General features: G+C 35.0%; 1 protein-coding gene across 1 annotated transcript in view; it reads left to right on the forward strand.

The window, feature by feature from the left end:
* Nucleotides 1-20037, forward strand: part of Trdn (triadin) — a 101672-nt gene that overhangs the window by 79516 nt on the left and 2119 nt on the right. The window contains exons 6-8 of the mRNA XM_013035108.1: nt 6506-6559; nt 11436-11492; nt 17446-17628. Coding sequence (XP_012890562.1) covers nt 6506-6559; nt 11436-11492; nt 17446-17628 — 294 coding nt within the window. The remainder of the gene's footprint in view (nt 1-6505; nt 6560-11435; nt 11493-17445; nt 17629-20037) is intronic.

Genomic DNA, 20037 nt, shown 5'->3' on the forward strand with positions numbered 1-20037 from the left:
GAATCCTCAGACTTTCTCCATAGTGTTTGATACCACTTGGTAATCATTTAATTATAGGCTGGATTAATTTGTGACGTGTCATCAGCAGTAGAGTTGTTGTATGGTGGTACTTCCATTCTTTTTTCTTCTATGCTGCTCCTGGGGCTTGAAAATTGTTGGATCTAGAATTTGCTTCTGATTCATTTTCAGATTTGATTCTTTGTTCCTGTCCATTATTGAGGCACCTAGGCATTTTATGCTACAGTTATAAAACAACCTTTGCTCCTTTAAAGTATTTGATATCAAACTTAACTTGTAGGTATAGAGATTTAAAGCACTCCTGGAGTACTGAGATGATCTGTCTTTATGTGTGTTCTCTAGAGGCTTGGTCACTTCAGATGATTCTCTCTCTCTGTCTCTCTCTCAATGTTTTCATTTTCTTTAAGTAGTTGTACAAAGGAGTTGCCATTTAACAAACAGCTAATGAATAGAATATATCTTGGTGAATGTTACCCCTTTCAACCCAACCCTATGTCACTTTTCTTAAATTTATAGGATATTCATTGGAGTTCTTGACTGCATTTTCCCCACTCCTTGTCTCTATTTATCTATCCCCTCTCTGTGTCTCTCTTTTAACATTTGTGTTTCCTTGGGGCATGTGTGTCTGTGTGTGAATTTCCTTCATCTTAAGGACATCAAGATGGAGGTCAACCTAATAGCAATATTTTAACTTAATTGCTTCTATAAAGATGAAATTACAGATGAAATCATATTTTTGAGGTACTGAGGGTTACAGCATCAATTTATTCTCCTACTTCCCCAAATAAGTTGAAATTCTGTACAAGTGTCACATATACGTTTTAAAGAATGTTATTCTAATGTATGACTTAACACTGTGACAATAATTGACTTGTGTAGGACTTCTTAAGCTTCTCGGAAGCAATTGCAGGATTTGGAATCATAAGCTGCCAAGAGATTTAGCTGGTAGTGATTCTCAAAAGCCAAAGAGGAAAGGAGGTTAAAATGGATCTGCATATCCCAAACTGCTTTAGAAAAATGCTTGTAAGGCTCACAAATTAACTTAGCCATCCTTCATTTTGGAAGCTTTCGTTTTTATCTTCTCTGAGATCGACTAAAATGTATCTTCATGTAAAATTTGTAAGTTTTTCCTTTGTGGAATCAATGAAAAATGCATCTGAAAATTTTGAATAGAAAGTTCAATGCAAAGCTCTCCATCATTGCTTTCATAGTGATCATTCACTCATGAGGAAGCAACTGCAGTTTTCCTGGGGCTAGGAACAACAGGTAAAGGAGACTTGCTTCTCAAGCCATTTTTGAGAATGAAATTAATAATTTAGAGCCATGTATACATATATACAATATATAATATACATAAAATATATATTTATTACATTTACACACATATATAAAGTATATTTATTGGATAAGAATTGAACTTTTGAGTGATTGGCCAAGCCTTCACTATATGTGATTGGGGGAGGGGAGCAATATTGGGAGTTTAACTCACGATCTTGTGTTCATGCTTGGCTTTTTTGCTCAAGGCTGAATTCTACTTGTTGAGTCACACTTTCTCTTTCATAAGAAGCATGGCTTAATTTTTCTTGTTAATTAGAGATAAGAATATCATGGGGTTCTCTGCTAAGCTAAATTTGGCCCTTAGTACTCATACCTCAGCCTCTTGCGTAGCTAGAATTATAAGGGGTAAGCCAGGGTTACAGGGTAAGCTACAATTATAAGAGTAAAGCCAACCTTTACTTTTATATAAAAAGAAAAGTGATTTTACAGAATGTCAGTGGCTCACACGTGTAATCCTAGGTACTCAGAAAGTTGAGATCTAGAAGGTTGTGATTGAAAGCTACACGGGGCAGACTCCAACTCCAAACTAGCAAATGGCAAGGTTGGGGTGTGGCTTGGTGGTAACCCACCAGCAAACAACCATAGGACATGACTTCAAACCCTATTGCCACCAAAAGAAAAAAAGCAGATTATGTGAAGTATGTATGCTATTAAAAAGTAGATAATATAGAAATAATTAGCTTACACTCATGGGAACAAATTTTCAGTCTGCCCAGGACCTAAAGGAACAAAGCAGCACGGTTTAGGCAGAAACAATCTGATAATTATATTCTTTTCCTGGCTTGCTCTATATTTTTCTTGTTTTCTTATTTCTGTCAAAGAAATCCAGACTAGTTGACCTGCTAAATCTGTGTTCATTTGTTAACCTTAATGTGATAAATACTTTCTTAAGAAATACTAGATAACAGTCTTTCTGAAATTTCTCTATTTAAGAATCACTGTATTTGATGTCGGTGCCCTGCATCTTGTATGTACACTTCTCTAACTTGGGGAGGGGAAGGGAAAAAACAAAATGCTTAAACAGGGATACAGGTTGATCCATTGTAACAATGAAGATGTACATGACACTATGTGGAAAAACAAACTTTACAATTTAGGCAGGGGAGGGGAATGTAGTTGTGGAGGTGGGCGGGAAGGGATGTCAGGGGAAAAACAAAGGAGGAGATAACAATGCTTGATAGGAAATGTACTAGTTACCTTGCTCATGTTAACTGTAACCCCTCTGTACAGCATTTTTACAATAAAAACATATTTTAAAAATTATTTTACTATGATGTTTCTTATATCTCTTTTTTAAGTTTTTTTTGCATTTGGCACAGAATTAAAATTCTCCAAATTAGTCCTTTTTTTGTTTTAAAAAAACATACAGGCACACTCTCAATAAACTATAATATGTCTGGCTATTTTTTTTCTAGTGATGGCTAAAAGAGAACTTTCCTTTTAAATGGTTTAAAATGAATGTGTCTAATTTTTGTCATAAAAATAATGAATTTAATCATGAATGTGTATGAATCTATGAAACTGAAATGTTCACTTATTTAAAAACTGATTCACTATTAATATCTCCTACAAACAAATGCACCAGAAAAATCTTAAAAATAGGTACATTAATTAAAACCAAAATCTGAAAATTCTATGGCTAATCATGCCCCACCAAATTTTAATAATAAAAGTTATGACACCCGATCTATTTTTGCTTGGATATTCAAATTAGTCTCATTCAATAGCTCTGAATTAACCATGAGTTTCAAAACTTTGATTAAATTTATTAGTTACCCATGAACCAGAGAATGCACAGTAGAGGATACCAATCAGTACTTTGAATAGTTTTGACCATAAAACTTTTCATATTGTTTTTAAGCTAAGAGCAGATACAAAGAGCAGGAGTCTGATAACTTAGAGCCTTTTGACTCTCAGGGAGTATATTGACCTGGTACAACTGCAGAGTCAGAGGTATTGTGAGCTCTGACACACATCAGAAAACATACAAGTCTATCTTGCCCTACAGGGATCAAAATCAGAAGCCTGGGGAAGGCTGGAGCAGAGCCATGTGGAGAGAGTAAGAAATCTACTTCACAGTTGAGTTGGGCTGAATGTTCTGGTCAGGGAAAGGTCAGAGTCTGGACAAGTGCAGGAACAGCAGGGCCATGCCAACTCAGATGCTGGACATCAGGCCATTCCAACTGGTGGATTTTGCTTGTTTTTAATTACAAGCATACCAAAGGACTTCAGTTGGCTTTTTTTTGTTTGCTTGCTTTTTGTTTTTGTTTTTGTTTTTTTTTGTACCTAGGATGACAAACTTAATCTGTGGCAGGTGCAAAACATTTATTTTTCTCTGAGGTAAAACAATCTTGTCTAAGACTTCACTTATCAGCCAAGGCTGGTGGCATTTTGGAATTCTTTTCCTCTTCCTTGTGGAAATTCTTATTATTGGTTTTAAGGGAAGAAAGGCATCAGCAACCCCAGCTCCTGTTTCAAATAATTTTTTATAAGCTTTAGAGTGATTGTTAAAGCAGTACTGACTGCTGTAGTGTTGTGGTTAAAAAAAGAGTCATTTTAGGAACTTGGTATTTGAGCAGAGTCTTGCCAAAGTTTGAAGTTTCTGTCCAAGCAGATTTAGTGGCCGTCTGCCATTTTGAACAGTTCCCTAGAGCCATGGCTCCAGCTGCTTCACTAAGCTGCAGAATGGTGTTGTTCTGAAGGGTGAAAACGAAATTCCAGCGTACACTTCTGCGTCTATAAATCAAAAATTTTGACTAGAGGAATAAGGGTTCCCCCCACCCTCGGTCACAGGAATGAGGAGTTAATATGCTAATTTAAGGCTGGATTCACTCCCCTTGCTCTTTTGATTTGGTATTAATTCTCCCACTTATGCATGTGCACATGTCAATCTTAAAAATCCTTCCGTGGAATGGACAACCAGCTGTCTGAGGTGCGTGAGCCCAGCCCTTCCAGAGCAGAGCCACAGATTAGGTGATCCCTTGGGGCTTTTTCCAATCAGAGTTCTGAAAGCACAGCTTATCTCACACAACCTAGGTCCCCCCTAGGGAAACTTTAAAGGAGGCTTTATTTATGCCAAGAATTTCTTTTAGTTTCATTAATAGTGATTTAAAGAAGCCCAAATAAGCTATTTGAGATCTGCATGAATGCTGATTTCTTTTTGTGAGATATTTTTATTGAACTTAGTAGCTCAGAAATACCTAAAATGAAACGTGCCATTTCAAATGGTAAAAAAATTAAAAAACCCTAATATCTAGATATTTGAAGGTGAATTTTTTTCCCTTTAGCCTGCTTTTCTTTAGGACTTATTCAAGAAATCTTAATATTTCAAATGATCAGAAGCAAAAAGTGTACTATGTGATGTATGTCTATATCACAGCATGGTTCTTAATACAGATTTTACTAGGGATTTTAGAATTTTGCATATTCAAAAGCCAGGGATGCTGACTGGGTTGTAGCTCAGTGGGAAAGCACTTGCCTAGCAAATGCAACCTCCTGGGTTCAATAGCCAGTACCAAAAAAGAAAAACACAGAAATGCAAGAAAAATAATGGGGCATTGTCTCTAAAGATTTCACTGGGTGGTTGTATATATGAGCAATTGGGATATTATTTCATAATTGCTAAATGGACTTAAGAAAATGATACAATTAGAGTATGAGACAAATATAGAAAGTATTGAGGGGTTATTTGATCCCAACAGAAAGGGAACATGGAACAGGAGAGTGAACTTGTTAAAACATGGACTGGGAGTTTAAGGTTGAAGACACAAACAAACAGGGATAGATAGTTCTCACAAGGGCACAAGATGTCATTGATATCCTGTGTCATATGACATTGTGTCAAAACTGAAATGTGAAATTCAAGGAGAAATTCCTGGTTGATGACAATGGATTGTAAGCAAATATTGGATCATTGGGCCAATAAAATATTTGTGTGTTTGATATAGCACATGTTCTGTGGCAGATACCAAGCCGAGCAATATGTGAGATACTAATATTTGAAAAAGATGAACGATATAATCAGACTTGTGTTAGAAAGGTTATTATGAGATGGAAAAATAGAAATCTGTTTCCATTAAAGGGGAAATAATAGCATGCCCAAGATGGTTTTCTTGCCCATTGTTCTGAAATTGTCTCTTTCCACTTTGTCCTTTGCATTGTCCATGTAGGTTAATTTCCTTCCACTTCTTACATCCTTCATTGCTTTTCCAAACATGTGTGAGATTAGGTCTCAGTTTTACACACTGACCTGCCATCATGCCTATAGTGATTATACTAACAGCAATTAGCTACCTTTGTAATTACTTGTTTGGCATCCATCATCCTTTAACGTGGTGGCATTCCATGACAAAAGTGGTATTTGTCTTGCCTAGCTGAGTCACTAGCATGTTTCTGGGGCTCTTTCTATATTTTTGGGAAAATAAGTGGTATAAGAGGAATACTATAAAAAGTAAGACGGGCAGAGCTTGGATAATGAACTGACGTAGGAAGTAGAAGAGAGACGCTAGTCTGGAATGAGCCACATATTTATAGTTTGAAAAATTAATAAAAATTATGATTTAAGTATGTGTTAAGCTTATGACATAAACGTTGATCCTGTTGCAATAATTAATTGAGTTATAGCCCATTCAGTTCAATTTTATTTTTTTAAAACAAGATGTAACAGCATTTTAATCCCATTCTAGCATTTAAAAATAATTGTGGAATATTGCTCTAGAAAAGCAATATGTACAATTTAGATTGATGTTTCTTTGCTTAAGGTTCAGTTGATTATATTTCTGTGTTTTTCAATTCAGACCTCTGGCACTTTTCCAATATTAAAGCTGGGCTCCTTGGCACATGGCATAATATTTTTAAGAAGTCTTCTAATTCATTAAATTATAGATTTCAAAAGACTGAGGAATATTCTTATCTTTGCAGTCAGACCTAATTTTGATATTTGCTCATGCTTGAATGTGAAGCAAAAATAGATTAAAAAATGAAATCTGTAATTATACTGAAGCTTAAACTTCTACATAGGTAAACCCTATGCCAGTTAAAGGGAGATTTCTGAAAGTAGAGGATAGGTGTTTTTTTTTTTAACATCAAAACCACTATGTGATTATCTTGTCATTTATTAAAATGAAATGTATGATCTGTTTCTTTCCAGTTGCACACAAAGAAAAAGAAAAAGAAAAGACAAAAGAAAAACCTATGAAGAAAGGTATGCTGTTATTCTTTGTGCAGTTTTTACTATTATATCATTTTTCCTTTTGACTTTCCCTTCCTTATATTCAGATTTATTCAAAATTTCATATCATTTCTTTCAAAACTATATCAGAAATACTTGCAATAGAATCTGAAAGGAGGAACTTTGATTGAATGAAAAATGTTAAGGCTCTTGAGTTGTTTGCACTCTGCTGAACAGAAATGTGTTAGTTACCCTACCGCCACCCCAAGTTCTGAGACTGTCATCTCATAATAAGAATTTTATTAAAAACTACTTGGCATTTCATAAGTACAAAATCACTCACCATTATTTTAATTTATATATGGTTTGCTTATTAGACTTTATTTCTCTTAGCTTTTGCTTTATAATAGAATGGTCATAGAACCATATTATCCAATCAGTGAAGATGCCTTGTGAAAACCCTCCTCTTCACTCTTTCCCAGGCCCACATCTGTCCCTTCCTACTTTCTAGTCTGGCCAAACAACAGGTTTACAATAAACTGCTGTGTGAATTTCATACATGTCCTTCCATGACCTTCATTTGTAATATGTGACTAATATTAGTACAACTTAGAATTTCATACATGTCCTTCCATGACCTTCATTTGTAATATGTGACTAATATTAGTACAACTTAGAATAGATACAGTATTTTACTAATATGTTATTATAGTAAGTGTATTGCCTCTTTGTGTGCATATGCATACAAAAATCTAGCATTTCCTACATTCTGGCTTTTATAAATTAAAAAGATATACTATGGATATTTTCTTCACTATGATCATTTGCATAGTGCTTGTATCAGAGTATTTCCTCCCATCAAATCTTCAATATGCTTGTTATATGTAGATAGAAAAATGTAGATATGACTTTTAGTATGCTTTGTTCTTCTTATGTAGCTGCTCACATTTGATACTCATTTATTTTAATGATGTCATTTAGAGATACAAATTTCTTAGTCAATCACCATTCCTAATTATTTTTTTCTGTTTTCACATAAAATCTATGTGGTTGGACAAATGTGAGTACATATATGTGTACATGCATATATAAGTTTCAACTCTTTGTTTTTGTGTGTGTAAATGTGAGGTTACTGGGGTTTAGACTCAAGGCCTTCCATTTGCTAGACAGACGTTCTACCATTTGAGCCATACTACCAGCCCTTTTTTAAAAAATGTTTTTAGTTTTATTATAAAGGCAATGTACACAGGTGTTACAGTTGCATAAGTCAGGTAAAGAGTATATTTTATTTTGGACAATGTTACCCTTTCCCTTGTTCTCTCCTAGTTTTCCCTTCCCATGCCCACCCACAAGTGAAATAGCTCATTTTCAACATAATGTTCAGTGACTACCATTGCTGCATTTATTCACCCTTTGTGTCGCCATTTCTCTGCCTCCAATGAAGCATGCTCAGAGACATACAATAAACCAAAAGAGCAAAAAGAAATGAAAACAAAAACAGCAAAAAGAGAAAAAACCCTTGTTTCTATTTCCTAGAGTTCATTTTGATAAATACTATTTTGTATAACTTGATACACATAGGCACATATAATTTATCATGCCCCTGTGTATTTTAGATCACTTATGAGGGGAAAAAAACCCATACATCATTCCTCTCTCTGAGCTTGCCTTACCCCACTTCTAGGTCTATCCGTTTCCTTGCAAATGACATAATTCTTTCTAATGACCAGGTAAAATACCATTGGGAATCGGTACCACAATTTTGGAACCACCCATCTATTGTAAGACATCTAGGTTGTTTCCACAACTTGGCTATTATGAATAGGTATAAAACACTTGCACATCCTTGTCCACTGCTGCACTATCCACAATAGCCAAGTTGTGGAAACAGTCTTTTTTTCCCTCTTTAGTTATCTTTCAAATAAGAGCTGATGTTTTTGCCTGGGCTAGCCTCAGAACTTGTTCTCCTATCTGATGCTCCTCTGTAACTGGCATTACAGATGCACATCTTCACCTGCAGCATATTGATTAAGCTGGATTATCACTTTTGTCTGTTCTAGTCTCAAATTGTGATCATTCTGGTCTCCACCAGAATGTAGTAGTTGAGATTGTAGGTATAAGACACCACTCCCAATCTGCCTATGTATATTTGTATTTTTGTAGAATTTTATGTTTTTGAATCTTTATCAAAGATTATTTCAATAGATGCTAACATTTTCTTCAAGCTAAAACCATTGCAACACATTTTATAGGTAGTGTGCATTTTAATTACTTAAATCCAAACAAAATTTTATTTAATGTATAATGTGAAGTAAGAGTTAATTTCGTTGTTTGGTATTGTTTTAGAATGGATCATCTCTAAGATATTTACCTGACTTCTGCAACCACAGTATGAATGACCTGCTGAGATTTCTTGTTTTATGCAACATTCCACTTGCAATGATGAAAATATTACCAATTGTACTGCTGAACCATGCTCCAATATTGATTATTCACCAAGGAGCATTTGAATTAAATAGTTGCTCCTTTATTATTGCTAACTAGTGGCCATTTTCATGAATTTTAACTCGCTATTTCAGGTGTCCACTTTTGCTAATGGTTTATGCAGAATGAGCAGCATCAGATCCTCTGGGTTCTGACACAACGAAATAATTTGCAATTCTCATATGAAGTTCGAAACTTTCACTGAAGCTATACAATGTATTGTTTTAAAAAAATGATTCACTGTCTGGGGATGGTGGCTCATGCCTGTAATCCTAGCTACTCAGGAGGCTGAGATCTGAGGATCGCGGTTCAAACCCAGCCCAGGATGGAAAATCTGTGAAACTCTTACTTCCAATTAGCCACCAGAAAATCGAGGGTGGCGCTGTGGCTCCAGGGGTTGAATGCTGGCCTTGAGTTGAAGAGCCCAGGGGTAGAGCCCAGACTCAGAGTTCAAGCCCCACGACAGAAAAAATAAAACATTAACTCATATTTTGGAACGTAGGTAGCCCCATGACTGTGTGAGTTGTCTCCTGCCTATCCTAGCATAGTTTCCCTTCTGGGAGAAATGTACAAATGGCTGCTCTCAGCGGCAAACGGTAGCGGAGGTAGGCGTGGGGGAGGCTGCTCTTTGGAGGAGGAAGCTGCTGTCCGCAGTTCTGCCTCTCTGCTGGCCACTTGGCCTTTATCTGGACAGGAAGCTTTAAGCTTTCTGTGAGGTTAAAATTGTCTCTTCAAGATTCCGGGCAAATTATTCATAGATATCATCTGTGTCCATTTGCAAAAGCTATAATAAAATGCTACAGACTGGGTAGTTTGTACATTCTAGGGAGTCTGAGCACCCGGATTGCATCTGTTTGGCTTCTGTTGAGATACTTTCTACTTCTTTGTAACATGGGAGGTGGCAAAGAGGGTCAAAGGAGGCAAGCTTGCCTTTATTACAGTCCCACTTTCAGGAGTGTGAACCCACTCTGCCAGAGCAAACTCACTCCTGTATGAATCATGTTCATCTATTCACAAGTGTGGAGCATCACTGACCAACCTCAGACCCCCTATCAAGCCCACTCCTTAATATTTCATCCTTTAATGAGTAAAACTGATGTACATCCCTATTCTTAGATAGGTGAATAAATCCAATTGTTTGAGGGCACTAATTTACTCCTTCCTTAAACAAATTAGTTAACAAAATTGTATCTTTTTATCACCTAATTGCCCATAAATTATTTAATTTCCATTGTAATTATCCAATAAATGAGATGTGAAATATATAGTGATTAGAAATATATAGTGATTAGGGAAACTAGCTAGCTACCATTTAATATGCTTGAAATAGCACCTGCTATCATACCCTCAGGTCACCTTTATTTAAAATTCTGAGAGACCAAAAAAAAAAATCAAGAGTGTATAAATACACTACAAATTGAGTCATTGGTTTACTAATAATGACAATGTATAACATCTCAGGTATCACATGAAAAATTGTTACTCCACATGAGAATCAATAAGATTACTCAACTGATAAATCATGGCTTTTTAAATTTTATGTTAAGTAGTTGTTTAAAAAGGTTTCAACTCAACAAGTCAGGGGGCTGGGAAGGTGGCTCAGTGGTAAAGCACTTGCCTTGCATGCCTGAAGTCCTGGATTCAATTCCTCAGCACCACAAAAGAAAAAAGAAAAAAAAAGCTGGAAGTGGCGCTGTGGCTCAAGTGGTAGAGCGCTAGCCTTGAGCTGAAGAGCTGAGGGACAGCGCCCAGGCCCAGAGTTCAGGCCCCATGACTGGACCCAAAACAAGTCAGATTATCAGTATGATGTAGCTTGACCAATGTCATCCCTTCCATTGTTCTCTTTCTCCTTTTCTAATTTCATCCAGTTTGAATTACTTTATATCTATTGTAGATTCTCCAGTTAAAGTGTTGATTATAAGCAACAGGGTGCAACACATTACTTCAATTGTCAAAATGATGTTAAGATAGAGCCTTTGTGGGAGAGATGGGAGAGAAACTAAACACTATTTTCAATGCAGAAGATAGTGCCATAGAGTAAGCAACTATTTTTCACCTGTTCCCCTTGTATACTAATCAATCCTTCATTCCTGATTTCTGCATTCCTTTTTATTAATCTTAAAGACAGATTTTTTATACCTGATATGAAGATATTTTTCAATTAATTCTTGTAAAATTTCTACTTTATTTACTTTTGTTGTTTGGAATAATGAGTTAGAAAAAGAAGGTGGTAAGCTTATTTTTCAAAATGCTTTCTACATCTCAATGCCAAGCTTTACATTGAAGTTTACACAGTCAATTTTTCAGGGTAAAAAAAAAAACCTCCTAAATATTCCATGATATTTGTGACTGTAAACTGAAACAAAATGAAAACTTGGTTTTGCAACCTTTGAAAGTACCCACTAATATAAATTTTCTGTTTAAGCAACCCACAAAGAGAAAATTGAGAAAAAAGAAAAACCAGAAATGAAGACAACACAAGGTAAACTTTCTCTTTATTATTACCAGAATTAAATTCATTTTAATGTTGAAAGATTATCTTCTGCTGAGCAGATAGTTGAATATCAGTATTTCTTTTATAGAAAAAAATAAAATTTAATAGCTTAGAATAATAAGCCAAACACTGAAAATAGTAAGGCGTTCTGAAAGAGGAAAATCATTAACGTCCTACGTAATTGGAAGATTGTTGGTTTCCCTGCTTTGCTGCATTACATGACCAAAGTTTTGAGGAAGTATTCAAGTTCATTCTAACAATAGGGAAAATTTCTTGGCTGAGGAAAGCTGAGCTCAGGTGGGCTCAGTGTACTATCACAAAGTATTTAAAAGCAAAGAGATTCAGCAGAATGGAGAGATCTGAAGGGCAAGGTCTTGCCCTCTCTGACTCTCTGAGAATTGGAAGGGGCCACATCAAAATCAAGCTTATTCTATGCTGAGTAAGCACAGCTGACAGGTTTTTACATTCAAACCCCTAGACTCCACTTAAGAAACAGAGTGCTATTGACAGTTTGATTGTACTCTTGTGAACCCAAAGCAGTGAACTCAGTTAAGTGATACTGAGCTGAAACTACAGAAATCATGGCAACTGGGAGGAAGGAAATGGCTTGTTTTGCAGGACAAAGGATGAACTAATGCAACAATGATACTCATTAGACTCTGTTGGAAATGAACTTTACAACTTGGTAGGGAGGAGAATGGGGAGGAAAAAGGGAGAGGAAATGACTGAGAGGGTAACAGTTGTCAGAGCACATAACTAATTTGTAATTGGACTAGGATAAAAACCTAGGTAATCTAATTAGAAATCAAGTAATCCTTCCAAAAATAAGTAAAAAGTCAGTGGTAGAGCGCTTGCCTTGCATGCCTGAGGCCCTGGGTTCAATTCCTCAGCACCACATAAGCAAAAAGAAAAAAGCCGGAAGTGGTGCTGTGACTCAAGTGGTAGAGCGCTAGCCATGATCTGAAGAGCTAAGGGACAGCGCCCAGACCCAGAGTTCAGGCCCCACAACAGGGGTCTTCCTTCAACAAGTGTGTTATTTGCTCATTATTTACTGTTATATACTGTTGCTCTTATAGAGAACAACAATGAAAAAACTTCTAGACTTAAATTCACAGATATTTATGAGTAATGTCAGTGAGTAAAGAATCTGGCCAGAACTCAATCACTCACAATTCTGCAATGAAGGTAGTAATCAGGGCTGCAGGAAAGATCATTTTCAAGTTCATCAATATGGCAGTTGGCAAGACTCGGTTCTTGACAACTGAAGGCCCAAGTTCCCTGCCATATGGCTAGAAGTTATCCTCAGATCTTTGTCACCTGATAGATAATTTCAATGAGATTGTCAAGAGAGAGAATCATCATGATAGAAACCACAAGACTAGGCTGATTAATCATATGTCTTATTGGCGTCATATACTACTGGGTAGCACATTCATGGGAAAAGGATATCAGAAGAGTACAAATGCTATAAAATAAGGATTAGGAGCTATCTTAAGTCTTCCTGCTACAATCGCTTTCAACTTACCTCCATTTTACTGAGGCAGATACCCCTACATCTACCATGTTCCCTCACATATCTCATGCACATAATTTTCACTTTTATTATATATACTATTATATAGTAAATGGAAGTAGGAAGTGATCCTGGTATAATGTGTGGATTTTAGGAAAATAGAGTAAAATTATTAAAGCACAAATCATAAGATTTGACATTTAAGTTAGTTTTTTCGTATTCCTGTTCAAACCACAATGCACAAAGGACAGCAAATGCTTACACTCCCTCAGAAATTCCTTCTGAGAAGCAGTGTCAGACCTCTACCTTTGTAAAAATTAGCCTATTTCTGTAGTTTGCTAAATTTTTTTAAGAAAAGAATGAGATGAAAATGATGGAATGAGAAGAGTTAATCAAGAGTGGGTCACTGGGCAAAACTGCCCTGGAAATAATCAACTTCAGTACCCATGTCTGATAAAGTAGAGAGAAGTTACTACTGTGTCAGTTTCAGGAAGAGTTTGTATTGCTTTCAGTTGGTCCAGGCATATCTGTGCTCATATGCCTTAAGACTCATTTCTGAGTCTTGCATCCATTAGTCTTAAGAATTGTATACAATTTAGCATGGTTGGAAAATGGATTCAATATTCTGGTTTTATTGTATTTGCAGTTACTCATTAATTGTATCATTTTCACTCTTAATTTCTTCATATTTTAAGTAAACACATGTCATGGATTTTGCTATTAACTTCCAAGTAAATCCTAAAAAAAATATCCAAAACCAAAACAAAACAAAACAAAGCAAAACAAAAAAAAATCCTTCAAAGAACTCCAGTTATCTAGGTGCATATTTCCTATTAGTGATTTATGTAGTTATCATACAGGGCAGCTACAATCATGACATTGTTATTGCACAGAAACTTAAAACCAAAGAAGTAAAGCAGTTTCTACTTCCTTAATAAGGAATCAAATTTATTCTGTCCTAACTCATGTAAAATCAGCAATATTTTAGTATGCTTTTTGTATAACACCATTTAACGGCCATGACACAAAACATTTTAATTCTAACGCCAGTTTTTTGTGGTGGTTCTGGGCCTTAAACTCAGGGCCTAGGCTCTCTACCACTTGAGCCACAGAACTACTGTCCCACTTTTGCTGAGTGATTTATTGGAGATCAGAGTGTCATGGACTTTCCTGTCTAGGCTGGCATTGAACTGCAATCCTCAGATCTCAGTCTCCTGAGTATCTAGGATTGCAGATATGAGCCACTATTGCCTGGCTATAACAACACTGTTCATCTTTCTTCTAGATCCGGACCCACTATGTTGATGTCAATCATTTGATCAAATCATTTTTTTTTCTTGATGAAAGCTATAATAAATTAAAATTCTTCCTAATAAAACTAGGGAATTTGAATTCATCATGTAAGCAGTTTTTGTTCTTTTTTAGCTTCTCAAGAAAATTATAAGTTCTAATTATATTAGAATATTTTGATTAAAAAGAAAATTTGGCACCGATTTTAAGAAAATCACCAAGTTTGAAAGTAACTACAAATTGCACCTGTGCTACTTTCCTGTTTTCTTCATTGCATTCACTTCACTGTTGAGTTCTCTCTGATTTTTAATGTGATGCAGATATTTGTACGGAAGATTTGATAAATTCCTAAGAAAATGAGTTTTTTAAAATTATTTTATGCATTAAAAACAACCACTAAAGTAAATTTGTTGTATGTGTGATCCTATTCTCTAAGAAAAATATCTTTCCTGATTGATAAAGTCATTAAAGGCAGCTGAATTTCAGGAATCTTTAATTCCTTTAGGACCAACAAAGATTTAATCAATTGAAGCCTACAAGTAGATTTAAAATAGAAGCCATTTCACATGAAAATCATTAACACCACACACACACACACACACACACACACAAAGATTCCACACTATTACAAGTTTATTTTAAACATTTTTACTTACATATGGCATATACATACTACTCTATTTCACATAGATATGAGAGTAGTAAAACATTTCTTCTCTTTGAACAAACTTTTTAATCCAGAATGTTTGTTCTGTTTTTCCCTGAAAAAAGCACTGTACTAATATAAAAATGTGATACAAAAATAAATAACAGAATCCCTTTCTTCACGTTGTCTATAGTTTGGTAGGGAAGACAGATTGATGAGCAATCACCTGTAATTGAAGACCTGCTATTGGGTATAAAGTACATGCTTTAATAAAATTTCTGGCAAATTGAAGCTCAGGGGACAGATTGATTAATTCCCATGACAAGACCATTATTTTTTCATGTGAGTCAAATATGATGGAGTTTAGAGGTATAGAAAACATGGAAAACGTGGAGAAAAGTCTAGCCATGTCTGGCACAGGAAAAATACAGAAAGTAGTCAGAAAAGAAGGAATATAGTAGAGAAAAAAACTTTGGAAAAAATGTGTGAGTAGACAGACAGTATGAATTGAGATATCTCAGGTTTTAATATGATTTATTTAGAGAAGTGTATTGTACTGTTCTTTATAGTTCCATTTCCCATCAAGATAGGTTGCCATGTGTATGTGTGCATATGAGTTTCATGAGTTTGGAGTGCTGCTGGCTAGCCCAATGGAACTTTGTTTCCAGGCAGACACTAATAAACATTTTAGTGTGAGTTTTTGAAATCTGCATTTTTGTATTGTCAGCTGTGTGTGTGTGTGTGTGTGTGTGTGTGTGTGTGTGTATTTGCTTTAGAAATGTAATTAAGATGCAAAGATTTTGAAATGTCTTCTAGAAAGGAGATAAAAAACACAATAAAAGTAGTCACAGAATCCACAAAGACACTGGAAGATTATGAAGGAGTTAGCATGAGAATTTTATGGTCTAGAAACTCTGGACAATGTGTATAATCAAATACCCCTTGAAGAGTCTTAAAATACTCTATTTTTGAGGGATAATTCAGGAGAAAATCTGTTGTTTAAGTTAGTTTCCCAATTTGTTTCATGATGAGCATAACCTTTGACACTCACATGCAGTATTAACTCCTAGGCAAATTCCAAGGTAAAGTGCCTGAGGAAGTGTTAGTTCACTTGGTTACATCCAGTATTGTATCATAGATCCTGCAACCAAACTGGCTTCAAACATTCTCTTTGTGCTATCCCCAATATAATCTTGGCTTGGTCTGTATCAAATTCCGAAAACTAGATCATTTTATTTTCATCAAATCCTTGGAGTAATAATTAATAAATGATATGTGGGATTCAACATTGTGGAAGAAATTCAGTAGTACAGTATCTGATGGATATGTACAGTATGGTACTATACATCAACAGATGGTCCCAAATGCAGCATTGCAGAAGTAAACTATAAATAATTGGCTTTAAAAAAATGGAGTGATCCAAAACTTAAGCCACAAGACAAAGGCCAGTTCTTTGTGTTGATATACATCTAGTATCAAATTAATAATATGCACATATAGCATTTATATGCTATAATTCATTCACATTTTTCAGTAAGTAACTAGTTCCATTTCCTAAGTTATGTTTAAGACTTTTTTTAACATATCTGAATTAAGTATATTATATGAATGCATGGAAATGTCAAAATAAAACTCCTTATTTTATATAATTAATATATACTGAATAAAATTGCGCCAGCAAAAACATTATTTCTGACTTTCAATAAACAAAAAAAAGTTCTGTACTCTTTAGCTTATTAAAACCCAAATTATTGGGGAAGGGGAAGGGAAATCACAGAAACAGTGGGAAAATGGAGAAGCCAATGCATCAGCGATACTCACTAAATACTATGTTGGAAATGAACTTTACAGCTTGGGTGGGTGTGTGATGGAGGAAGGAAAGCAGGAGAAAAACAAAGTGGGTAACACTGCTCGAAAGAAATGTATGCATTATCTTACTTATGTAACTGTAACCCCTCTGTATATCATCTTTACAATAAAATAAAAAAATTAAAGAAAAGAAAACCTAAATAATTAAAGATGATGTGACTTTTGGTTGTTCACTAATATACTTTATTGTTTTATAATTGTTAGTCAATACCAGTACTTGTCATTTTCTTTTTGAATGCTGAATAATTATCTTTTTAAAATACTGTGTTTGAGTTCCAGTTTATTGGTATGAGCATTGACTTTGATTGAAGGTGCCTATATGTACAATCTCTGCCTAGGACAAATTCTTTTGGCAGGCTAAGTTTAGACTCATTTAAAAAAAATCCCAACAGTATTTTTTTTAAAAGATCATCATTTTGTATGTGAGCTGTAAGTCTAAATAGCATTTAATATATTGCATAAAACTATGACACCAATCAGAAATATTTATGTTAATGGCACTATTTTTCTACTGATTTTCTTTTCCTTTTCAAATTGTGGTTCAAGACAAATTTCAGACAAAATAATAGTATGATGTTGGGACATAAAGAAAATTATCTACCATTTTTTTAAATCCTATATAGAAGAGAAGAAAGCTAAGGCTAAAGAAAAGACTGAAGAAAAGACTAAGAAAGAAGTGAAAGGTGGCAAACAGGAGAAAGGGAAGCAAGCAGCTGCAAAAGTCAAAGAAGTACCAAAAACTCCACCAAAAGCTAAAGAGAAAGAAGATAAAGAGGCTGCAGCTGTGTCAAAGCATGATCAGAAAGGTAAACACAGCAGAGGCATCCAGATGATCTAAGAGTATGTTGGGCAAGACACAGATGCACTCAAAGTAAAAAGCTGGACAAGGCTGAAATCAGACTACAAGTGATGGTAAAAGACTTTCACAAGTAAACACACCTGAAAGGAAGTCAAATAAATTGACAAATAGCATGCATTTGTAGATATACAGAATGATTACTTATCTAAAGATGGATTTTCAAGTATTTTAAAAGAGATTTTGAGTTAACATTTGGAATTACTTAAATCTTGTGGATAAAAGTTGACTTACTGAGACAAAGGATCTCTATTAAGATATAGGATAACAATGGAATCATCACAAGCCTCTGGAAGAAGCAGAGGGAGGGGGGAGGAAGGAGTGACAGTAATTCTCAGACCTAGTTGAGATGTCTACATTCAAATCATGTAGAATAAATAATAAAACGATTCACCCTTTGTATCTCTGCAATAACATACAACTCTGTGTATATTCAGAACCAATTTACTGGATCAATTTAATAGGCAAAAAGTTATTTAAAAAAAGAAAAGGAACTCTTACAGTTCTTTTTCATTTCCCTTTATTACATGTATGACTTCAGAAAGTTCTGCATCTGACAGGTACCTCTCTTCAACAAGTTTGATGTCAAACCTACATCTCCACTCGCAGGAATGTAGCATGCAATGGAGGTGTGATAGAATTTTGACATTCTTTTTGAAGGTTGCTGTATCAATTTAAAATAGGAGAGTTTGAAAATGGTTCCTAAGGGATTTTTCTTCCACTTCACAATCCCTTGTTGAATCTTTCTTCTCCTACAGTCACTCCTAACACAAGGCTACTATTGATCCTGTCCTCCTGACTTAAGAGTGTGAGGTTTAGTCTGTAGGGACTATGTTCAAGATTTTTAAGAGTATTATTTGCCTTGTAAGTGCTGAAAAGTAAGAGTTTATTTTACTTTGGTAAAAATGGAATAACTTTATTTGATGATGAAAATCACAGAATTTAGGATCCATGATAAGATTTTATTTTAAAAATAACTCTTCATGTTTTTTATTGTATGAGCTGTTTGCACAGAGAAACAGAAAATAACTTTCATTATAAGGTACACACATACGAAATTTCCAATCTATTCTTTAACTTTGATTTTTGTATTTCCCACAAATTCATAATATATATAAACTATAATACATGAATAACATTATAAAATTTTATTTATTTATATATAATATAAATATATAGAAAGAAGAGCTAAAAATTAACTTTTTAACAATTTTCAGTGGTTCAAATATAATAAAATATCCATAATTTAGCTTATCACTTTCATGCATATTTAAAACTAGTTCCCTTGAAACCAATAGGGTCGTATTATCATTATATACTGGGAAACAGTTTCACATGGGAGAAACTTATTGAAAATTATTTATTATATGCATAAATATGTTCAATATAGTTACCATTAATTACACTTTGCATAGATAAACAATGCATTTTTACTTAAAGCATTGAAAATAAGATGAATATCAAAAACAAAAATCTAGTTTTGTGGGCCAATGTAAACCTATTCAAGGTGAGAGTGAAGAATTGACAGGATCAGTTACTGTTCCCAAGTTTCTCCCGGTCTCTGACAAGTTTGTGGGAAAAAAACAATCTCCCCATGGCCACACCTGTGGCTTATTCCTTCCTTTGCTTTCTTTTTGGAACAATTATTTAAACATTTGTGGCAGGCAGAGTAAGTGTAGCTAATGAGAGTGCTCTAGAGCACCAGACCCCATGTAACCCATCCTCATTAGAGATTATTTTTAAAAACACCTTCCTATTGACATTCTGTACTCAGAATGCATTTTTTTCTCCTGAGCTTCTATTCCTCAGGGAAAGCAACAGCTGATGACATCCATCATAACTTTTAGCAGATTAAGATGGGAGGGAGACCTCACCAACTCATCCTAGAATGATGTTTATTTGGGGGAAAATCCTTCAAAGTGGTGACCAATTATGAAATTTCAATATACATATATATGAAAGCATATATGTATATATATATAGCTTAAGTATAAAAGTTAGAATGGCAGAATAATTTATTTTTCTTTATGAAAAGTTTCCTGCTATAGGATTTGAATAGGATCTTTTCTTTTGCCAGTCCTGGGCTTGAACTCAGGGCCTGGGCACTGTCCCTGATCTTCTTTTGCTCAAGGCTAGCACTCTACCACTTGAGCCACAGTGCCACTTGTGGATTGTTCTGTTTATGTGGTACTGAGGAATCAAACCCAGAGCTTCATGCGTGCTAGTCAAGCACTCTATCACTAAGCCACATTCCCAGAACCTGGATTTCTCTTCTTCTTCTTCTTCTTCTTCTTCTTCTTCTTCTTCTTCTTCTTCTTCTTCTTCTTCTTCTTCTTCTTCTTCTTCTTCTTCTTCTTCT

Source organism: Dipodomys ordii, unplaced genomic scaffold (genome assembly GCF_000151885.1).
Source record: "Dipodomys ordii isolate 6190 unplaced genomic scaffold, Dord_2.0 Scaffold204, whole genome shotgun sequence".
Classification (NCBI taxonomy): domain Eukaryota; kingdom Metazoa; phylum Chordata; class Mammalia; order Rodentia; family Heteromyidae; genus Dipodomys; species Dipodomys ordii.